Consider the following 21259-nt stretch of genomic DNA (forward strand, 5'->3'; position numbering starts at 1 on the left):
ACATTCCCTACAAAACCTGCTTCTTGATGTTGAAATGGGATCAAAGACTCCTGAACACGAGAGCCATACAAATGGCAGTATGTAGAAGCTCTAATCCCACCGTAACTTGCGCTTATTCTTAACAGATGACCCATCCGGGTCAATCAATGCCCACGGCACCGGCGGCGAACCACGAGGCGCCCATCTTTCCCGGGATGGCGATGGAAGCCTGGGGGATGGCGATGGGGGTGAAGACGCCGACGGAGACGATAAGGCTCGGGGGGCTGAAGTGTCGCTAAACCCGCAGTCTACCTCCGCTTCTACCAAGAAGAAGCGGAAGAAGTCCAAGAAGAAGGCTTCGTCTGGTAAACAGTCGTCGCCACCACGAGTCCCTCTGGACCAGATATTTTCTACCGGCCAGTTTCCAAGTGGAGAGATTCAGGAGTATGAATCCGTGGTCGAAAACACGGCTCGTACGACCGCCGAGGAAGACCGATACCAGTCGCGTCGTCACATCCACGACGACAAATTCCTGAGTGACTACCGCAAAGCGGCGGAGATTCACCGCCAGGTCCGGAAGTTTACGCAGGAAAGCGCTCGGCCCGGTTCGACCCTCACAGATATTGCTGTGAATATTGAAGACGGCGTGAGAGCGCTGCTCGATAATGAAGGGCTTGAACCTGGAAGTGCGCTAGTCTCCGGAATGGGATTCCCCACGGGTCTCTCTCTGAACAACTGCGTCGCACACTATACGCCTAATCCTGGACAGAAGGAGATTGTCTTGAAATCGACCGATGTGATGAAGGTTGACTTTGGTGTCCATATCAACGGTTGGATTGTTGATAGTGCCTTCACCATGTCCTGGGATCCGACTTATGATAATCTGCTTGCTGCAGTGAAGGATGCAACAAACACCGGAATAAAGGTGATTAGAAGCTCGTTTCTCGTTCTTAGATCACAGCTAACCTGGATTAGAATGCTGGTGTCGACGTCCGCATCAGCGATATCAGCGCTGCCATCCAGGAAGCGATGGAAAGCTACGAAGTGGAAATCGGAGGTAAAACTTTTGCTGTAAAAGCAGTTCGAAACATCTCTGGGCACAATATCAAGCAATATCGGATCCACGGTGGAAAGTCTATCCCTTTTGTGAAGAACAAGGACCAGACCAAGATGGAAGAAGGGGAGGTCTTTGCCATCGAGACATTCGGTACTACCGGAAATGGCTACTTGGTCGATGGAGTATGTCAAGCCTCCGTCTTACTTGCATTTGGGAAAGAAGCTGACTTGTTTAGCCCGGCGTCTACGGGTACGGCAGAGACCCACATGCGCCGAAGAGAATCGTCTCGCCTCTTGCCTCTGCCAGGTCTCTCAACAAGACCATCAACGACAATTTTGGCTCGCTTGTATTCTGCCGTCGGTACCTTGATCGCCTTGGTATCCCGATCGGGAGGTATTTGGCCGGTGTGAGTATTCTCCTGATTCCGTCTGGAATAGTGCTGATTGTGTGCAGATGAACAACCTTGCTTCTCAAGGTATCGTCGAAGTCTACCCGCCTCTAATGGACATCAACGGGTCATACTCTGCGCAGTTCGAACATGTATGCTCTTCCCCTACCTCTACGTTCGTGTGGAAGACCCGGGGCTAATATTTCTACTAGACTATCTTGCTGGGAGAAACAAGCAAGGAAGTTATCAGTCGCGGCGATGACTATTGAGGTTGACTAGTGAAACTGAAAGTGCAAGCTGAGAGTAGAAATACCTCTGAATTGCTACTATGTGTCTTTGCTTTCTGTTATCGATGCCATCCAACATGGTTGCCGCCCAACTACGATTTCGACTGTACCTCGAGCCATTTAACATGGCTCTGGGAGATCGGCTTTCTTTTCCACGATGTCTTTTACTCAATTTCAACCGTTCTCAAACCAACCCATTCTCTGTGGCACGGCTTATTTGGCAAAGAGCGTAGAGTGTGAAGCCACGAACCCGCCTTAGGTATAGACTAGGACGCCTCGAGGCAATGGACCTACGCAATGCTTAGAAGAGGATCGGCCTGAATAAAATACCCTCAGTAACTTAGCTTTATTGAATTTGTCAAGGTCTGAAACTAATTAATGCAGGGACCATAAATAGGCGAGACCCCCATCATCCATCATGTATAACCGCCGTGGCTTCAGGTCAGCGCTTCGCGTCCCACCTATCAGAACCCACCATCGCTCAGACACCCACAAACTGGCGATCGAGGACCACAAATCAGACAACAGTATCCACAATAGTCAGTGACGATCATTATGCGCTCCATCTAAATTTAGCTATAATTAGCGCTTTCTTGTGGTGCTTCTCCCGCCAAGTCTGCAGGCGCCCGCCCAGACCATAGCCCAAACACACAGTAGGACCACCAATGTTTATGAGGCAGCCCTCGAACTCCTCAAATTTTAACTTCCATTTACGGGCGAATCAATAGCCTTGGATGTCTGGATACTGCGCGGAGGATCCTGCTCGACCCTCCTGGCTACGCGCCCACGCGGTGGTAGCATTTGTGATGGCAAGCCGCTCGCTAGGATTCATCTGCGAAGGTCTGCGGTTATACGACGCAGGGTACATAATTAGCTTCATCCCCAGCTGGCGGTTCCTGAGACCAGAGGTTCTATATCTTTGCCTCGACGCCGTTCTTTCACAGCCCTGGTGAGGGTCCTCCTTTCATTACACTTTGATAAAACAGCCTTGCCGGCAAGGTGTCGAGCTCTATTCTCCATCACATAATCTTCTATATATTATTTTTGCTCTCTACTCCACCATGAGCTCGGGTTCATCCACTGCTGGCTCTCAGGCCCATTCCTCCGATATACAAGAGTCGGCTTTCCTCAAACGCAGCCGCGCCATTCACTTGGGCCGGCTCTGTCTATCATTTTTGATTCTGATTGGTGCTGTTGCTGTCATCGCTTGCGAAGCAGTACCTTTCCAGCATTATAAGTCTACGGTACAATGGGCGAATTCCGGTCTCGCCCTTTGGCCACTCAATTTTGATCTCCGCCCGACTGTCGCTGCGCTGTCGTGCGGCTGTGTTATTGCGGTGCTAAACTTGATATACGTCGTTGTTGCTCTGCTTCCATCCGTCAGTCTCCTCAATCTATACGTCGGTGGTAGGTCAGATCTACTCACACATCTATGTAGCCTCACTCGCGTATTCAGACCCTCAATACATGTGCATCCACTTCGGCCATCGCCGGCTTTATCACTGCCCTGATCGGCCTCCTATTCATCATCTATCTCCCCTCCTCAACCTACCCGAGTGGCTTCAGCGAGAACGAAACCCTACACAGCTGGACCTGCAAATGGAAGACCAATACCGGCAACACCCCGGCCCCCATCCACTTCACGCGTGACTGCCAAGAGACCCGTGCTGGATTCGCTCTTCTGTGTGTTCTGCTTGGACTGGAGATTGCCATGGGAGTCGGCGCTGCCCTGGGATCCTATTTCCAGAGAGATGTCTCCCGTCGTCGCGAAGAGGAGTTCCAGCTCGAGAAAGTGGAGGTTGCCACGAAGCAGGTCTATGCCAATTAAACCCTAGAAGGGTTGGATGAAACATGGGAATATGAGTATCAGGCGTTGATAGGTGTATCAGTATATATGCTAAGTTGTGTCAGATCCATGTTGGGCAGAGATGGAAAGAAATGTTGAATAGTTGAATATTGAAACTCTAAAGTCAAGCGAAATCGGATACTTTGCATTACTCAAAGACTAGAACGACAGAGCGACTCTTCCGCCAATGATCATTCTTTTTCACCTTTCAAGGACGCATGTAGGAGACGGCCCAGTAATGAAACTCGCCCCCAATCCTCGCTCCATACTTCCATCCTGAAACAGGGTCCCCTCACCACCGACGATCTTACCTTGGTAGACCCCACCAATAAGGAGAGAGAGATAAGATGGATGTGTAGCCGTGCGCATCGGGGCAGCACCTTTTTCTTATCAAGTGCCGTGGCACCCCTGCGGCACTAGCGCCATGCGGAAGACCCGTACTCACGGACGTAACCGACGGTCCCCGGGCGACCTGTATCTTCTGCAACCCTTTTCATAGCGACGTGTAAAGAAATCAGTACAACAGAGTTTCCAGACGTCATGACCTCAGGGGCGTGCATCCTCAAACGACCCCTCGTATTTTGTGGTCAATAATTCAACCATAGAGGCGGCCAAGGGCGAATCTGTCAAACCGGGCTCAAACTTCCTGGGTAAGTGCAGATCACACATGTGGACCGTATATAATAACACCGTCCAAGTCGCCCGGAATCGGCATACGCGCGCGTCGTCTTCCAGAACTCATACATGAGCGATGCCATCAACAGGGCAGGATGGAGCGAGTGGTCAAAGAGTCAGCCCAATACGGACAATGTCTTGTTTGGAGAATATGGAAACTCCGGCGCGGGGAGTAGAGGAAAGCGGGCAAGTTTTGCCACTGCGTTGAGCTCCCCGGTAAACATTTCGGACATCCTTAATGATGGGTATCAGTCGTGGGTGAATGCCCGGTATCTGTCTTGAATAACCCCAATCTCCCAAGTAGTTGAAGGTCTTTAAATTGAAAAGCATCGCGTCATTTCTCAGGGCTCATAAATAATTATGTAATCCTTATCAGCACCGCCTTCGGCAGAATTGTGTCCTGGCGCGTTTCCTGCCTCTTCCATCTTGACTTCTTTCTCCGCGCAAATACAAACAGCAAGATGCCTGCCGACCCGGTAGATTCAGTTGATCTAGACGACGAGCCCTATGACTCGGCCGAAGATGAAGATTTCCAGCTAGATGGAGCCCAGGAAGAGTCCGATTTGTCGTCGTCCGACAATGAGACCGCCGAACCCGTCAAGAAGAAGCGCAAGACCGATAAGAAAGCTGAGATCCCCGAGGAAGAGCTTGACTCTGGTGATGAAGCCACGATTCGCAAAGCGCGTGAGAAACGACAAAAGAAGGGAAAGAGAGGCAAAGGCAAGCATGATGAAGATGATTTTGATCTTGATGATGAAGGGGGACCGGGTGGCTTCGTGCGAACACGCGCGATGAAGGCGCAGATGTGAGTCTCCTGTAATCTCATGTTTCTATGTCCAAGGCTTGGTTCTGACGTTCATCCCATCTTGCAGACAGGAAGAGCGCAAGCCGCTAGCCAAAATCGACGGCGCCACTGTCGACGTGAACGCCCTCTGGGAACAGATGAACGCTCCCGACAGCCATCTGGGTCTGCGGCCATCACAGACGCAGACGCAGCAGGAAAAGACCCCGGCCCCAGAGCCCGATCACGCCGCGGACACGGAAACCAAAGAACAAAGTGCCCCAGAGCCGGACGACAACGCGCGCCATGGCCGGTACGAGCAGCAGATGATCAAGATCAAGCGCACCTACAAATTCGCCGGCGAGATGATTACCGAAGAGAAGACAGTTCCTAAGGATTCTGCCGAGGCCAAGGCTTTCCTGTCGTCGGGTGATAACGTCGAATATGCTGAAGTGGACGGTGTCCCTAACCGCAATCTGCGTCGACCACTACGCAAGATTTCGCGATTCGATCCCAATCCGACCGGCACGATCAAGAAGAGCTGGGAGAAGCAGGCCGTCGAGGCCGACAAGGACGCGAGCGGACCTAAGATCAACACCGTGGAGAAATCCCGCCTCGACTGGGCACAATATGTGGATGAGGCCGGTATCAAAGATGAACTGCGCACTCACTCCAAGGCCAAGGAGGGATATATGGGCCGCATGGATTTCTTGGGTCGTGTGGACGCAAAAAGAGACGAAGAGGCACGTCAAGCACGACTCAAGGGCATGTGAAATCCTTCTCAGTCCCTATCTCTCTATCTTCAGACGTTTTCGAACCTTATTTTTGAATACGTCTTTTTACAGGCCCTTCACCGATCTGCATTTCCCCTACAGACAGGGTCGTGTTGCGACTTCGGGTCCGGGCCTTACGGTCTTCGAGGGTGCGGTGGGTATGCACGGCTTCGAGCAGGCCGCTAGTGGATCTCACTCCCAACGGGGGAACCCCCGAGTGCGTATCTCCAGATTGGAAAATCCAGTGGGCACTTTGCATCCCGCCTTCTGGGTGTCAAATCGAATTGATGATTGGCGGAGTTGCCCGTGGTGGTCATTCCCGTGCACAAATGTATCCACTATCTGCACCATCTCGAGCTGGAAATGTGTATTATTAGCGAGATTGAGGCCTTTGGTTCTCATTCTATTTCATACTCGCCGGGTAATCAAACCCGGTCCTGTACTATTTACTTTCATCTCAAACAATCTGATACCCTATTGAGAAAGGACTATGGAAATTCCATTCTCACGATTTAGTAACATATGTTCACTTGCTCCATGCTAGGATCAACCTATATACAATGAATAAGTCATAGGCATCCCACAGATGCCACTCAATCCATCGAGCCAGCTAAAGAGATTTCCATGACTGATCTAGTTGCCGCTCTTGGGCGCATACTTGATACCACTGCTGGGGCAGGTCGACTTGGAAACTAGGTGATTGTCAGCCGTGCCTCCTATGAAGAAATTGTGCGAGAATACTTACGCGGTGCGGTCGCCTGGTACTGGCCATTAATGGCGTTGCCACGGACGTTGAAGAAGTACCAGACCTGGTTCAGGGAGCCGTCCTCGCAGCCGACATAGGCCTGCGAGCCGCCGTGCACCTTGGTCAGGGCTGCCTCGATATCGCCCAGGCTGTAGGTCTTGGAGCTGTCGGGGGTGATTCCCGCATTGGAAAGGGCCTATGTAGTACGAAAATTAGTAATCTGCTGCTTTTGAAAGGGTGGGGATGGAAGTGTTGATGTACCGTGTAGGTGTCCAGAGACTTGAACAGGTTCACAACCTTTTGGAAGAAATCTCCGACCTCCTCCTGCGGCGTGTAGTTGGTGTAGCAGCTGGGATCAATCGTATTGATGCAGGTACCATGCTTGCCCCACTCATGCGCCCAGAAGGACTCGTTATCGCCGTCGATGTTCACCCAGTACTGGTCCATGTACGACAGCAACTGGTTGCGACCCTGCTCCTTTAAAATGGCCGTGATGTTTGTGTAGGCCCGCGAAGGATCACAGCTGGACTGGTACGTGCCATCGCAGTTGTCGGGCCTGTCAAGGGTTAGTTCTCGGAAGCACTGCAGTTGACCCGCTGGACTCACCACAGGCCGTGGATGGTCCACGAGTCGGATGGACCAGTGGACGGGTTGGTGTCCCAGAACTGGGTTTGCAGCAGGGCACCGCCGGGGTAGTTATAGCAGCAGGTTGGGGCCTTAGACGAGCTGTGGCAGCTCAGGGTGCTGTTGTTGGTGCAGGTCTTGAGCTGAGCCGAGACACCGATGAACAGCTGGGTAGCAGCCAGGGCCAGCACGCCCGTCGAGGTTGAGAAGAACATCGTGATAGTGAATAATCAATGGGATGGTAGAGCAGAGAGGAGCATCTTAGGGTGCATTATGTACCCTGAAGCATGTACGGAGACTCGAATACCATCAGGGCCGTCGATCGCTGCAGATAGCAGCACATGCGCTGATAAGAGGTCTCTCATTCGCGATGCATACAGATCGGATATCGCCGTACACGGATAGCGTCGACCAGTGAGAAGAAAAGTGGAGGCGACCGGGGGATTGGCTTGGATGGAAACACCCAATCACTTCGCTGATTCCAAAGGTGATGCGGAGATCCTCAAACGCCCGTCGGAGGCCCACACGAGACGGTCAGGGGAAGCCTGAAGCGAGGTTGCATCGCGTAGATCCTGCGGATCTCCGGCTGCTCGAATTGATTTGAGATGCACGAGATTACTTCAGGTGCTGATCGCCCGCGCCCGACGAACCAGCGTGCGCAATTCATCATCGTTTTGATCGGCGCTGTTTGAGGCTTCCACGTCTCGCCTTTTACGGTAAGTCCGGGCCCTATTTCCCTTGTCCTTTGCGATCGGCATTTCATTGCGATATGACGGCTTGTTGGAAATAGATGCTTGAATTTTATGTTTCTAGGAACCCGCGTCGTAAATCAACATTAGATGTGCCACTTTATTCAGATACCAATGGCTCCTGCTCTTCATCCGTACCTGACCCTCCGATCCGAACCCGCCATACGGCGACCGTGGCCACCAGGTAAAAGAGGGCGGCCTGCAAGAACGGCATTCCCATCCATGCATTGCCAAGATGCATCCCTAGCTTGAAGAGATAGGCAAATAAGGGGCCGGCAACGAACACGCCTATGGCCTGTGAGATCCCAATGGCCGAATACAGTGTTCCAACGTGGTCGGGCGGTACGAGGGACGTCACCAAACTGCGTGTGGTGACTGTGAATGTCGTGCCTAGCGACATAATGACCAGGCCACAGATCAGGAGGACGGGGACAGGCGCAAGGCCCATGGCGGCGAAGCCGATGATCGAAAGTATGCCGCTAGCCTGACATAATCGGTAGTCCCTGTATTTACCGTGCAGGTCAAGATACCTGGCGGCAATGAAGAACAGAGCCGGCATCAAGACGAGGAAATTGACGAGCTGAACGATGCCCCGCAGTGAAATTAGAAGGCTAGCCTATGCTGTTGTTAGCAAAGAAGATCTCAAATTTTGCTGGGATCCATACTCGTGCAATACTCCAGTTGAACTTCTTGGATGAATATTGGAGGAGCATGTTGCTGGACTGGCGGCTTATATTCGAGACGAACATAGTGACAATCATCAGGCAGACGTTCCGGTTTCGCCAGATGAAGCGCGTGGACTCTTTGAATTCGCGTATCTGGCGAACGAGCTCCGGTAGTACGGCCTTGTCCAATGGGTCAGTCGGGCCAGTGGCATCGGTGCTCACATTCTGCTGGCTCGGTTTTTTCGCTTTTGCGTCTTCAAGCGTCTCCGGCAGGAAGAATACAGGAAGGGATCCAATCATGAGGATAATCAGACCCAAGACATATGGGAACGCTGGATCAAATGTCATTAGATAGGCGCTGAGCGGAGTGGCCAGGACCTCTGCAAGGAGCACGGCGGATTGCAGAAGGAAGAGAGCGTTTGATCTGCATGAGAATTAAGACCAAATGAAAAGATAAGCGTTCTCAAAGTATGATACCTTTCTTCCTCAGAAAAGATGTCGGCAACCATGACGAGACAGACATTGGATGCCACTTGGTCTCCGCCGCCGATCATCCGCCATAGTCCAGATAGCCAGACCATGCGAAGGGGCATAAAATCGGAGAAGTAGCCTGGATCATCAAAAATGTGTCTCATGTGGCAGGAATCAATCGCTTACAAACAAGTCTAATCCAAGTCTCGCTTAACAAGACCCCCAAAACACTCAGGTACAGCACGGGTTTGCGGCCCCAGCGGTCCGCGAGAATGCCGAATGGGAGCAACAACAAGATCCCTACACAATCAGCTACTAATCCGGGGAAGCATGGCATTACTGAACGCCAAACTCACCTGGCAACACGTCGAACGTGTCTCTGTAGCCTAAAATCAGGGCCAATTCGCCCTGCACCAACTCCGACTTGCACGGGTCGACCCCATCAATCGTTGCGTTGATACCTCGAGACTGAATGGCGTGATGGCGACAGATGATCTCTTCGAAAATGGCCGTCTGAGGCGCCTGTGCCATAAAAAACCCGAAATCGGCCGCCAAAATGAAGGTGGAGCACGCGATGAGAACGAGCAGCTTCGAGTTTCGACTCCGACTCCGAACGGGTGCATCGTGGGCGGTGTTGGCTAATAGAGGCTCCGTCTCACCGTGGGCGATAGTCATGGCGATGTTGAGGAAGGAGAGTCCCGAAGTTTACGGAAGCTCCAGGAGGTCCGGGGATGGATGCCTGGAATCACCCTTGAAATGTCCTGATAGAGCGTTGGAGCCCCGTATCGACCGAAGCCACTCGATTGGTGCCAGACGCCATCGAGGTCCGAGGTCCGAACTCCGCGCCATTCGGTGCTTTTCCTTGGCCCGTTGCCGCTAAGCTGTGTTCGGCCGATTTCTTTGTTTCGGACAAGATCGAACAATATCTACGCCTACGAATTGCCAAGGTGCTCCGGGATACTATTATAAGGGGCCGAAGGATCTTACACTACAGTGTGTCGAGTACTGGAAATGGTACGAACGAGTACACTCGAGAAGAGAATTCGGTGTACATCGCCCTTCTATCCACGATCGGACCCACTCTGCCCTCTCCATCCTCCACTGACCCACTGATAACATCTATAGAAAAGAACAGCCTCGAGGAGGCGCATTTTGATCGCGCAACAAGCACAACGAAATGCGTGCCAATGGCAATGTGGCCCGTATCGCACAGCCTTGCATGAATGATGACCACGTTCAAATACATCTCCTATAAGACCAGCGCACCTTCTGACACCTGTCACATCTCCACGAGCTTCTAGGTTCATCGGCTTTGATCCCTACCACCTCTCGCTCCCCCAGCCATCCCGGCCGCCCGCATGGCATAAGCGGTCCAATATCCGACCAGTCCGTTTGCCAATCGCCCGGTCTGAGCCCCATTGTTGAGGCTTGACTTGCCTCGGAGGGTTCTGTGCGACCCACATTCCTTTTGCCGCTTAGCCCCATCACACGTCCAACGGGATGGTTCGACGTGGGCATCAACTAGTTCGGCTTATTGCATGCAGCTGGCGAGTCGCATGGCGGGGTTAAGGGATTCGGGGTTACTGCGACTCGTGACTTGGGATTTTGAGCTCCGCTCAGCCCATTGTGCCGGAAGCCGATCGTGGTTCTACCGGGCTGAAACCTGGCCAAAGAGGTTGTTTTGCAATTGTGAGGTGACTCCACAGCTACCTAGATGTGCTGTCTAGTATACATCGACCTGGTCATGACGTAGATTACTCGACGGGCATCCAAAGTGTTTACAGTTTTATCTCCAAGAGCAAACTCTTTTCTGTTTTGGCAAAGTATACCGAGGTCATGGGTAAAGGCAATGTTCGTACCCGAACTTTGTGCATTTGTGGTTCGTACCAAATGCATAAAAATAGAATGATGGTCGTTCGCTGGCTCTCCTTACCGTGGTTCCACCGGTGAGTTGTCACATCATCATCAAGTCCCGGCTACATACGATCCGATTTAATCATGTCATATTTGACTAAAAGGTGGGGTGATTGCTTGGACTCCCTTGGCATGAAATCATCATCCATGCAACAGTCCTGGAGCGAACCTTTCTGACAGCAACCCTGTCAGTATGCGATACATTCAATCCATTAGACAATACTCTTTTTGGAACCTGTTGGTTGAAATCCGCACAATTCGTTTCCATTATCTAGACTCTTTAGGAAATTGCCATGTTACCCCTGTGATGCCCGCCACAAAATCATCGATTGTGATATTCCAGACTGTGGATTGGGTGTATTGCGGGGAAGGGAAATCATCAACGTTTACGGCTAGCTCTTTCTGGTATGTCGACATCTCCAAACCCCCGATTGGTACTCAACAGGAACCAATGCATTACACCATGCGCACCATGGTCGATCTCTCTATCGGCTCGCTCCGCCCTTTGTTTGTCGACAATTCTTCTTAACGGGACACCCTCGAGCCATGGTAAGTGACGTCGCCACCCAAGCTGCGCCTGTTCGTGTCCCAATCTAGTACGTGCTGGAACAGTGGGAACCTTGCTCACGATCGGGGGTCAACACTATGGTCTTCCTGATAGGTCCTAGAGGTTCACGAAGACTCGAACCCCAGTTCAGAATGACGTCTACTCTATCCGCTCCGCCGACTGGCCTAAGTTTATGAGAATCTGTTCGCTACAGCAGACCTTGGGAAGCATTATTCCCAACCCCTCTTCGGTATAAGTACCCTGTACTTTTCCGGAATATCTCTGTTTTTTCTCTCTCTGTCTTTATATGTCAATCTCTTAAGGTATTCAATATTTCCAAAAAGATTGTTCTCACCCAATCTACCTTGTCGCCTCCCTCACTTTCCATTATAAACATGAAGAGTTACATCACGTTGGCGGCTTTTGCTGCTGGAACTCATGCCCTCGTTGGTCGCACCAGTGGCTGCTGCTTCCACCTCTCCTCCAACGGTTCTCCTGTCGGCCAGCTTCCCGATGGACAGAACCGTATTGGTGACAATAGTCTACCCGAGGGAGAGTACTGTATCAATGGCGGCTCTATCACTGATGGCAAAGGCCGGGGCTGCATTCTGACCCGTGAGTGATACACTTTGCCAATCCTGATATAAAACTTCTAAACAAAATATTACCCTAGCACCGACTACTCAGTTCCAGTGCGACGTGGGCGCTACACCCACCTCAGGTTTCTCTATTAGTTCCAACGGAATGCTAGAGTACAACGGCAGTCCTGATTTCATTGCATGCGCAACCGGTGATAACGGTGGTTTAAACATCTATACCACTGAGAGCAGCGCCCTCTCACAGTGTCAAACCATCGAGTTAACTGCCGACTCCTGTTCTAGTAGCTCTACTCCACCGCCTGAGAATAATTGTGGCACTTCTCTCGAGACAGGAAATTATCAGTTCCCACATTTGATCATTCCTATCAACTCACAGTCTCCCAACACGGCCGCTGGCACCTCATACAATGGCGAAGTGACATCCACAATCTCAAGCATCTTCAACTTTGATATTCCCGAGTCCTACTCCGGCAAGACCTGCAGTCTAGTCTTCCTGTTCCCCGAGAAGGCTGATCTCCAGACCTCGTCCTTTACATTCAGTGGTGATGGCCAGATAGATTTTGCTCAGCTCTCCATGGCAGCTACTACCTCGACTACCTACAATAATGCCCCATCCGTCTCCCACGATCTAGGTGATATCACTGTTTCTCCTGGCAATTCGTACGTTGTTTCGACCTTCTCGTGTCCCGCTGGCCAAACTGTGGCCTTTGAGATGAAGAATGCCGGCAGTACCAGTCTCGACTGGTTCGAAGACTATAACCCTGCCCCGTAAGTTTACATCTCCAGACATACACTCGTATTGAGTGGAAGCTAACATTGATTTTAGTCTGGGTCTCTACATTACTGTCTGCTAATTATATATTGAATACTTGACATGTTCCCAGTGTGCGTCATTTATTAATGGTGCGTGTTCATGCTAGTTGGGTACTTCTTTCATGTAATGTCTGTTATTGCATTCTGTATTGCATGCTGTATTGCATTCTGTATTGCGTTCTGATAAGTTGGTCGTGGTTAGTCTCCAAAAGGAGTGATATTTGTTCCAGTGAATGGCCTGTCAGAATACGCGGTCCAAGGCTTCAATTCCAATATTGCCGAATTAACACCAATTTATCTATTGTAATTTGATTCCTAATACTTATTCAGTTAGGTACTGGTCTACGTTATTGAGGAAAGCGAGGAATGTTTGATTTTCATGGCACGCCAGCGATTCACGTGGGCATCCCGATGTCAACTTCCGCCCTTCTATCGTGGGAAACGGAAATATATTCGAACTCTCAGAGCAACAGATATTTCAATACGTCAATGTATCCATTATAGATAAGTCCCTTTAAAGCTTTGGTGCCTTTTGTCGTATATTACTTGAGAATCGACGGGGTTGGGCTTATCATCCATAGGTTGGCCTCCAAGACTCCTGAGATCAGGATCAGTATATATCTGGTCTACGAAGCATAATGCCATCACACTTGGGAATGAATGTTCTCAAAAACCAAGGTCTATGAGAACCCTAGGTCATCAAACTGGCCTGGGACAAAACCACAAGGTGCTCAGGTGTGTTTGAACAATTGACTCGAGCTGTTCCTCAACCTCAACACTAACTACGTAGTTCTCAGGCCCATCATCAACGGTCACATGCTACGGTCTAGAAAAGTGATAAAAACATTTCAATTATATGGAAAGTTAGAAATATTGATTGAGTGCGTCAATTTCAGTTCATAGGCCTACGGGTACTAAGTGTATTCATTCTCTCGGAAACAAAATCAGTAGTAATCGTCCTCAGAAAACCTTCCCTCTGCCTACCTCAAACCCCGACACTATGATTTGACTCAACTTCAGTTCCTTCTCGGTGAGCCATTTTCACGCAATCAAGTGGTCAAATTCGCTCATTCTGGAAATACGAACACGACACCCAGTTCTGGTCGAGACCCGCTGACATAGGTACCCCGGGCTCAAACATACATGATCTAGACGCACTGATTCGCGTTGCAGGATACAGACATCTGTAGCTTCTACATACATCCCCCCCCCACACCACACCCCCTTCAACTCTAATCCATTCCAATCGCATGAATATATTGAACACGACCCAAACTTCACAGCCGTGTGCCAGGGCTTCCTCCTACCATGATATGAAACCGCACCAAGGAGCGTGATGCCGGCGGCCCAAACCGGCACGCGCGATTATCTGGCCTGGAGCAAGGGCTGTATGTATGATGTCACTCGGATTCCCCTGAGCGAACAAAGGTCCAGCCTGTCTCTCGCCGAGTGGCCAAGACATTTGGCTGCAGATGCGTGTCGTGCATTCGGTAGTGAACCCCCTTGTTCATCGATCTTCTTGGCAGTGTCTCGCATGGTCTAGGGTATGCGATAAGCACGTCGATCAATCGGTACGATTGGAGTCTATCGGCGGCCCCGAGTATATACTCCAAGCGGGGGTTCTATTGAGAAATGTGCACGGCAGCCACTTCCACTTCCAATTTTATGCTTGCGCTATTGAGCCGACTGGCATGCTTACGCTCACAGCGCTATGACTTCTGCTTGCGTATGACTGTGCTCGGGCTCAATCAGGGCACCCCGGGTCTACTCCCCACACCACCGGGTGATCTACTTACCTTAACTCCCCTTCATCGGGACCCTTCAAACAACCTTGGAACCGGGCGAAACGAGGGGAATCGAGGATGAGCTCCTTGAAACGCCAGGGTAGAACTGTAAAAATACCGACCCGCAAAAATCTCCTGTAAGAGAGCAGATCGTAGGGCTCTGCCAAAACATAAACTTTCGCCACCAAGATTGGTATCCTGGGTGTCGGGTCCAAGGACGCAAGGCGATGCCGTGCGCTGCAATGCAAGTCAACGTGAATGGGGGTGGCCGAATAACACCGTGCCAAGTCCGTCAAATCAATTTTTTCTTCATTGTTTGCAAATGCTATTGTTTTGGAGATCGAGGTGCTTTTGGTGAACGAAGAAATAAAGTATGCAAGGGGGTGGGGCCCCGAAAGAAGGGGGCGCAAAAGCCTAAGCTCGTCAGGAACGGGCACCGTTCTGGTGTTCATGCATTCGCCTACTTCACTATTGACCTTCTTTACAGCGTCGGTGTTTCGTGCCCCTTTCCTCATAAGGCGGCTTTTGCTGCTCTGCCGAGATTTGTGCAAATGCCGAAGCTTTATCTTGGTAAATGAGACAGATCATTGTCTGCAGCCCTCTGAACCGTTAAACTCTCCACTGATCCCCTATTCCATGAACGGTAGGGCTATTCAGCGTCGACATCCTTCGTACTATTTATCAAATCTCATATCATATTGTCCAATGATCATCGTAGGTGGCATCTTCAATGGGAAGAGCGAGTTGCCTATACGAACTCAAACACTGACCCCCGCCATGTATGAAGGTATGCTGTTATTTTTCGATAACCTTCTGTAGCCAATTCATGTAGCGCATGGGGTCTCCGAACAATGGCATCCAACACCGACGTCAGTGGAACAAACATCGCCAACGTACCTGCAGCAAATCATCTGCGATCGAAGCGGATTCTGCTGGTGTTAATCCGGGGAATGCTGGGCAAGCAACCAAGCGCAATAGTACCGTTGAGCATCAGGTATGCTCGACAGCACTCTATTGGGTGAGTACATGAATGGACTACTCCGGATCATCCCCGCACAATGATCGCCTGTCACTCTTGCCGTATGCCGGTGTCATGGCGTGAGAGGCTTGCATGTCATGCGCATTCAACCCTGGTATTTCCTGGGACTTAGATTTCTTGTGTTACTAGCACAGACATGGGTCTGAGAATAATCTAAATCCGATAGTGCGAGCCTCGAGCAACCAGGTACCTGGGCTCCCAAAGTGGAGATTCGCGCTAATGCAAGAACTCGGTTCTCAATCGGGGTTTGAATTGCGGGATATCCGAGGAATCCTAGTCGGAGTCTTGGCTCGCTTTTTGTGAGGGTCGGATTGCATTGGTCTTACGATTGGATATCAGATGTCGTAGTTCTCGGCTGAGTCTAAGCATATGGCCTCTCACAAAATATCAACTCAGTTCAGGGGTACACTACGGAGCCTCAGGTACCATTTACTTTCCCCTGACTATCACACGAGGTTCAGAAAAAGCAGGTAGGAATCCTGAAAGAGATGGAGGGTGGCGAGATGACCGAACGTGAGGCCTTTCCCATGGTGCTCAAACCCAGCACGGACTGCAAAGCGGCATGTACGCAATGAAAGCCTCGATCTCCGGGAAAGCAACAGGTTGCCACCCAGCCTCGGTGGCGGATTTCAAGTCAGACAGAGACCGGCTGGATAAGGCTGCTTCGTATGGCATGACTCAATGCGACCGTAGAGCGCAGATTGCGGAAACACCGCCCAACCCTTCTATCGATGGCCATGCGGCGACGGACTAGTATCGATCCGGCTGGTACTCAGGCCCATCTCGCATCGGTTAAAAGGCTATGGCGTTGAACAAGACTAATAGCGGGGTCTTGGGGCTTCAAATAAGAGTGGATCGAAGCAGGTCATATCCCTTCAGAGGCAGGGGCTCCCGAAATAACTGGGGATACTGGGACTTTCTCTGCGGACCCTTGCGGCAAAAGACGTCTGTGTTTGGGACTTGGAGATAACCCGAGACAAAGCTCGAAAGACTTCTACTTATCGGAGCGAATAACGTTCAAAAGCCCCGAATGTGGCAAGGGACATAGGCTTCAATTAGTGACTGGCTGGGGCATGGAACTATGGCTAAATAAGGAAACAGTGTTCACGGCCTCGGGCGTGGCTTGGTTTCCCATGGAATCAGGATTCGACAAGTACAATAGTCGCGGTGTATCGCATTCTACCTGACACATCTTATTGCCGATCGCTAATGGGCTCTAGTGTCTTAGAAGCCAGACTTATGAAACATGCCGCTCAGTTCGTGCTCCAAGTCTCGAGATCGAGAGTGGTACCTGAGGAAACAGTGGAGACCGGGGAACCATTCTGGATCGGATCCGACACTCGATAAGATCGACGCGTAGAGCTATGGATCTACACGGGTATAACAGGCGTCCCCGAACTCGATTCCCGGCCACTCGGACAAAGCGATCCATTTGAGCTAATCGGTCCTGTGGCTCAGTAGAGGTCTGTTCACCGTAAAGTTTACTAATTCGCCACACATTCTCGAATCAGGGGCGGCCATGGAGGTGGTGGGAGCCTTCAGACCTGAAGGCTGTGATCAAGCGCTCGTCTATTGGAGTTACGCGGTCGTTAGTGGCCTAAAGAGGACCGAAGACACACAGAGAGGATCGTTGGGTCCACGTTGACCCACTGAGTTGTAGTTATGTGATACACACTTGCCGGAGGTCGTTGCCGCTCGGAGGCAAATTGCGAAGGGCATATCTCCAATTGGAAATCGAAGGCGACTCGCATATTCCGGGGAATGAAGATTCCTGAGAGACAACACCACAGGGAGAGACCGAATCACCCGCATGAAGATCAATGGCCCTCTCGCCACCGAGTCAGTCGTTTGAACCGGAGGAGTTTTAGGAGGAATGCACTCTTCGCCAGGAAACCAGCCGGGTCATGTCATGGCCAAAGCCCCAATCCAATGGACCGGCGGAGTGCACCAACCAGAACGGGTTCTTTTGGATGCGCGTTCCGACTGACGCGTGATGTATCAGAAACCTCCCCTGAGACCAGACGCAGGTCCGAAATAGCCTGCCTGGTAGCGGCAAGAGGTATCACTGACCCAGGCTGTTGGGCAACTGCCTCAGGAACCCAGTGGAACAGGTGTTGGGGTACCTTTGCCGGAGTAGAGGCAATATCATGCAATATTGGCGTTGGGCGATGCGCAGAGCATTTCTCGTTTGGGCATCTTGCACATTCCAATGCTCGATGACGAGCCCCCAAGACCCGGGCGAGTCAAAGCCCCAGTGAGGCGGATGGTACTGGAATTTGCGATGCTACGTCCCGGGCCAGTTCGATCGACCCGTACTCCGTCGAGCGTAGAGTGTAGACGTCGAGCCGCACAGACCAGGCGTAACGTCTGACCTGTCAGGCCGGACCCGAGACGATCGATCCAGCAACCCCCACCATCCGACACGTCCGAGCTCGGCAACTTGTTCGTTCTCTATTCTTCGTGTCTCACGGCAATTGAATAGTGAGCAGAGACAATAAAAAGAGAGACATCTCGATCCGAGACAAGGCTGTGGGGCTCACGTTAGGGTCGATCTCACCGTAACTGCAATGATCGACGCGCCAAAAGAGAAAAAATGAATAAAAATAAAAGCAAGAGTCTGGGGACGAACCGTGGTGGATAAGCCGATGCATGTCACCCGAAATTAGACTCTACTCACATTGCGCGGAACGCAAGAGGCGCAGCCGGACATTCCAGCTGGATGATTCTGTACCCGAGTGTAGATGATATCCGATGGCCGATCGATCCACCTGCATCAAAAATAGGAAAATCATAATCGAAAATAAAATTCACGTAGAACAAAGTTAGGGATGAGGCAATCCGCCGATCTAACTGTTCCTGCCCGAGCAAGAGGCCCAGGAACAAGATTCCGCCTCCCCCCCCAAGTATAAACCGGCCTCCCCAAGACACTCCCAGAACCCTTGCTCCTCCGACCTTATAACAAGCCCCTGCCAATCCACTGAATCTGAAACCAGCCTCCCCTTCTACAACCAATTCAACCCCGGATACCAAGGAACCGCGTTCGAGGGACTCGGTCGCCAGTCCCATTGTCTCCCAGCCACGGTCCTTTCGTCTCATCCCATCCCCCATTCGGGACCCCGGTTACTAGGAGACGCGCCTGAAGGTCCAGTCCAACCACAATTCACAGTCGATCCCGTCCCAATCTGGTGGTGCACCTCCTCTGCCGCGGTAACGGAGGATCCCATAGTCTGCATTCCTGGCCTTGCGTAGGGTGCAGGCACGCGACGCGACTCTATCAATCCGAGTCATGGCGTATAGCTGTAAGTCCGATTCCCCACCCGGAGATTCTATGCTGGGCCGATTTGTTTATTTCTGCTCGTTTGTCCCTCCATTCCCTTCTTCCCTTCTCCTAACCCTGGACATTCTTTCTTTCCCTCGTGCTTGCCGGTGGCTCTCCCTCGTTCTCTCTTCCCTTCGTCTCTCGCTCATACTTCGTCCTTCGTTCTTTCCTGTCCCGTCACCGGACTAAACATTCATCTCTTCTTCAGGTGAAATCATCAACCCTATCACCGCTCGAGACTTCAAGACGGAAGATCTCGAAGAAATGAGACCTCAGGGCCAACAGATTTCCGATCGCTTGACTGTTGAGGTTGACTGCCACTCTCTGGGCTCCAGCGAATGCCCCTCCATGACTTCCAGCTTCTCTCCTTTGGAATCTCCCACTCCGACACCTACCAGTCTTTATAGCCAGAACTCCCTGGCCTCCCCCGGTTGGCACGAAGCCGGCCAGTATCACAGCCTTCCTATGGAACGCCGCACCTCCGCCACTCCTCTGCGCAGTGCATTCAAGATGGCGGACCTCACATCGGGTGATGGAATGAACATACCCTACGGCAGCATGGAGCGTCAGGAACAGATGTCCATGCCCCAGTACCTGCCGGGCTACGACGAGAACGTCGACCAGTTTTGGATTCCTCAGGATGTACCCAAGACATTCGATGAGACCAGCTTCCCTTATCAGGCCCCCATGCCTCAATACCACACCATGGGCCGTAACTATCACTATCGGCCCCAGCAGCCCGCCTACCTGCCCGAGTCGGCTTCCAATCCCTGCTTGTCTCGACCGATGTTCACCCAGTCAGATCGGATCCCCAATTCCATGTCCATGTCCAACATGCTGCCATGGATGCCCTCCCACGAGTCCCTGGCGACTCAAACCATTAGCCCTTCGCAGGTTCTCCCTGCGGGTCCTGTGACTCCGCCCTCTTCCTCATATTCTGAGTTCCCTACTCAGATTCAAACATTCAAAGCTCACACGCCTTCCACTCCCGTCCGCTCCATGTCACTCGGTACACCTGGGGCTGATACCCCGGGCAGCCGAGGCTCCAGCGGCCACGAGTATCACGATGAGTACCCCGTTTCTCCGGTGTACCAGAACGGGCTTGTGCGCCACCGCCAGCCTTCGCGCAAGTCATCCAAAAAGCAATTGATCCGCTCCAACCTGAGCCTGGAGAACCTACCCTCGATTATCAAGCAGGTCCAGTTCAAGTGCAAAGAGCCCGGTTGCAAGGGTCGCTTCAAGCGCCAGGAGCACCTGAAGCGTCACATGAAGAGCCACTCCAAGGAGAAGCCTCACGTCTGCTGGGTTCCTGGTTGTCACCGCGCTTTCTCCCGAAGCGACAACCTCAACGCACACTACACCAAGACCCACAGCAAGCGGGGCGGACGCAACCGCTATGTCGCTACCCTCGACGAGACCAGCCCGGATTACGATCCCGACTTCCGTGGCCAGCTGACTCCTGACGGTCGTCCTCTTTACGGCACCAAGCTGGAGGATCCCATCCCAGACTGCGGTGATCTCAGCGTCGACGGTTGGGATGACTAGATCCCCCGACATTCAAAAGCACAAATTACCGTGAAACAAAAACCAAAAAAATACATCACTCAAATAAAAAAAACATAATCGATACACCACGCGACCTCCCGACCACAAACAAGCCGAATGAGCAATAGACACAGGGCGCTATTTCGGCCACCCGGGCCCTGGATATTTGATACCCTTTCGTTGGAGGATCGGCTGCCATCACTGGCACAGGCATATCTCGGTCAGCTGAACTGGCCGTTGCGGCGTTGTACATGTCTCCCGAGAAACCGGAGACGGCTCTGTGATTATTTTCTTTTATTCTTGCATAATTTGTCCGGTGCTCAAATGGCTTGGTGCGGATCTTTGCTTTCCAAGGCGTTTGCATATTTTTTTTTTTTTGGCCTCGGGCGCCGTGGGATAATTACTTTGAGGGAAAGGGGCGATCCTGTACAATCAGCTACAATGTGCTTTCTTTTTATTGTGCGTGTACTACCATCAATTATCACCTTGTGGCATAATACGAAATCAAAAAACTGAGATGTCATTCCCGTTCCACCGCAGCTCCACCTTCCGCACTCCACGCCGTGCCTACTCCGTACACTCAATCCTGTTGACCAACTCCCCTACCCATAACGTGGACTTTGTCCACTCGGTCGAACGTGCGAAAAGAGGTCATCCAT

The 21259-nt window shown here is 51.5% G+C and overlaps 7 protein-coding genes across 7 annotated transcripts; 5 read left to right on the plus strand and 2 right to left on the minus strand.

The window, feature by feature from the left end:
• Positions 1 to 34: 34 nt before the first annotated feature.
• N7498_005890 (uncharacterized protein) lies at positions 35 to 1693 on the plus strand (the record flags this gene model as incomplete). Its single annotated transcript, XM_058452952.1, has 6 exons — positions 35 to 77; positions 126 to 904; positions 955 to 1218; positions 1272 to 1442; positions 1490 to 1576; positions 1637 to 1693. 6 exons carry the CDS (start codon positions 35 to 37, stop codon positions 1691 to 1693), a joined length of 1401 nt encoding a protein of 466 aa, XP_058309490.1.
• Positions 1694 to 2772: 1079 nt separating this feature from the next.
• N7498_005891 (uncharacterized protein) lies at positions 2773 to 3539 on the plus strand (the record flags this gene model as incomplete). Its single annotated transcript, XM_058452953.1, has 2 exons — positions 2773 to 3090; positions 3150 to 3539. The coding sequence occupies 2 exons, from the start codon at positions 2773 to 2775 to the stop codon at positions 3537 to 3539; spliced, it is 708 nt and encodes a 235-aa protein (XP_058309491.1).
• Positions 3540 to 4693: 1154 nt separating this feature from the next.
• On the plus strand, positions 4694 to 5786 carry swc5 (putative Swr1p complex component (Swc5); the record flags this gene model as incomplete). Its single annotated transcript, XM_058452954.1, has 2 exons — positions 4694 to 5037; positions 5105 to 5786. The coding sequence occupies 2 exons, from the start codon at positions 4694 to 4696 to the stop codon at positions 5784 to 5786; spliced, it is 1026 nt and encodes a 341-aa protein (XP_058309492.1).
• Positions 5787 to 6419: 633 nt separating this feature from the next.
• On the minus strand, positions 6420 to 7370 carry N7498_005893 (T2 family ribonuclease; the record flags this gene model as incomplete). The annotated part of the gene is made up of 4 exons (XM_058452955.1): positions 6420 to 6478; positions 6532 to 6727; positions 6793 to 7087; positions 7138 to 7370. The coding sequence occupies 4 exons, from the start codon at positions 7368 to 7370 to the stop codon at positions 6420 to 6422; spliced, it is 783 nt and encodes a 260-aa protein (XP_058309493.1).
• A 634-nt stretch (positions 7371 to 8004) lies between these two features.
• N7498_005894 (uncharacterized protein) lies at positions 8005 to 9715 on the minus strand (the record flags this gene model as incomplete). Its single annotated transcript, XM_058452956.1, has 5 exons — positions 8005 to 8520; positions 8570 to 8993; positions 9047 to 9179; positions 9227 to 9340; positions 9397 to 9715. 5 exons carry the CDS (start codon positions 9713 to 9715, stop codon positions 8005 to 8007), a joined length of 1506 nt encoding a protein of 501 aa, XP_058309494.1.
• Positions 9716 to 11896: 2181 nt separating this feature from the next.
• Positions 11897 to 12954, plus strand: N7498_005895 (uncharacterized protein; the record flags this gene model as incomplete). The annotated part of the gene is made up of 3 exons (XM_058452957.1): positions 11897 to 12116; positions 12175 to 12868; positions 12927 to 12954. The coding sequence occupies 3 exons, from the start codon at positions 11897 to 11899 to the stop codon at positions 12952 to 12954; spliced, it is 942 nt and encodes a 313-aa protein (XP_058309495.1).
• A 6068-nt stretch (positions 12955 to 19022) lies between these two features.
• brlA (C2H2 type transcription factor BrlA) lies at positions 19023 to 20600 on the plus strand (the record flags this gene model as incomplete). The annotated part of the gene is made up of 2 exons (XM_058452958.1): positions 19023 to 19035; positions 19264 to 20600. 2 exons carry the CDS (start codon positions 19023 to 19025, stop codon positions 20598 to 20600), a joined length of 1350 nt encoding a protein of 449 aa, XP_058309496.1.
• Between the last annotated feature and the right edge of the window lie 659 nt (positions 20601 to 21259).

This window comes from Penicillium cinerascens (genome assembly GCF_028974065.1).
Source record: "Penicillium cinerascens strain IBT 15544 chromosome Unknown contig_5_segment0_segment0, whole genome shotgun sequence".
Classification (NCBI taxonomy): Eukaryota; Fungi; Ascomycota; class Eurotiomycetes; order Eurotiales; family Aspergillaceae; genus Penicillium; species Penicillium cinerascens.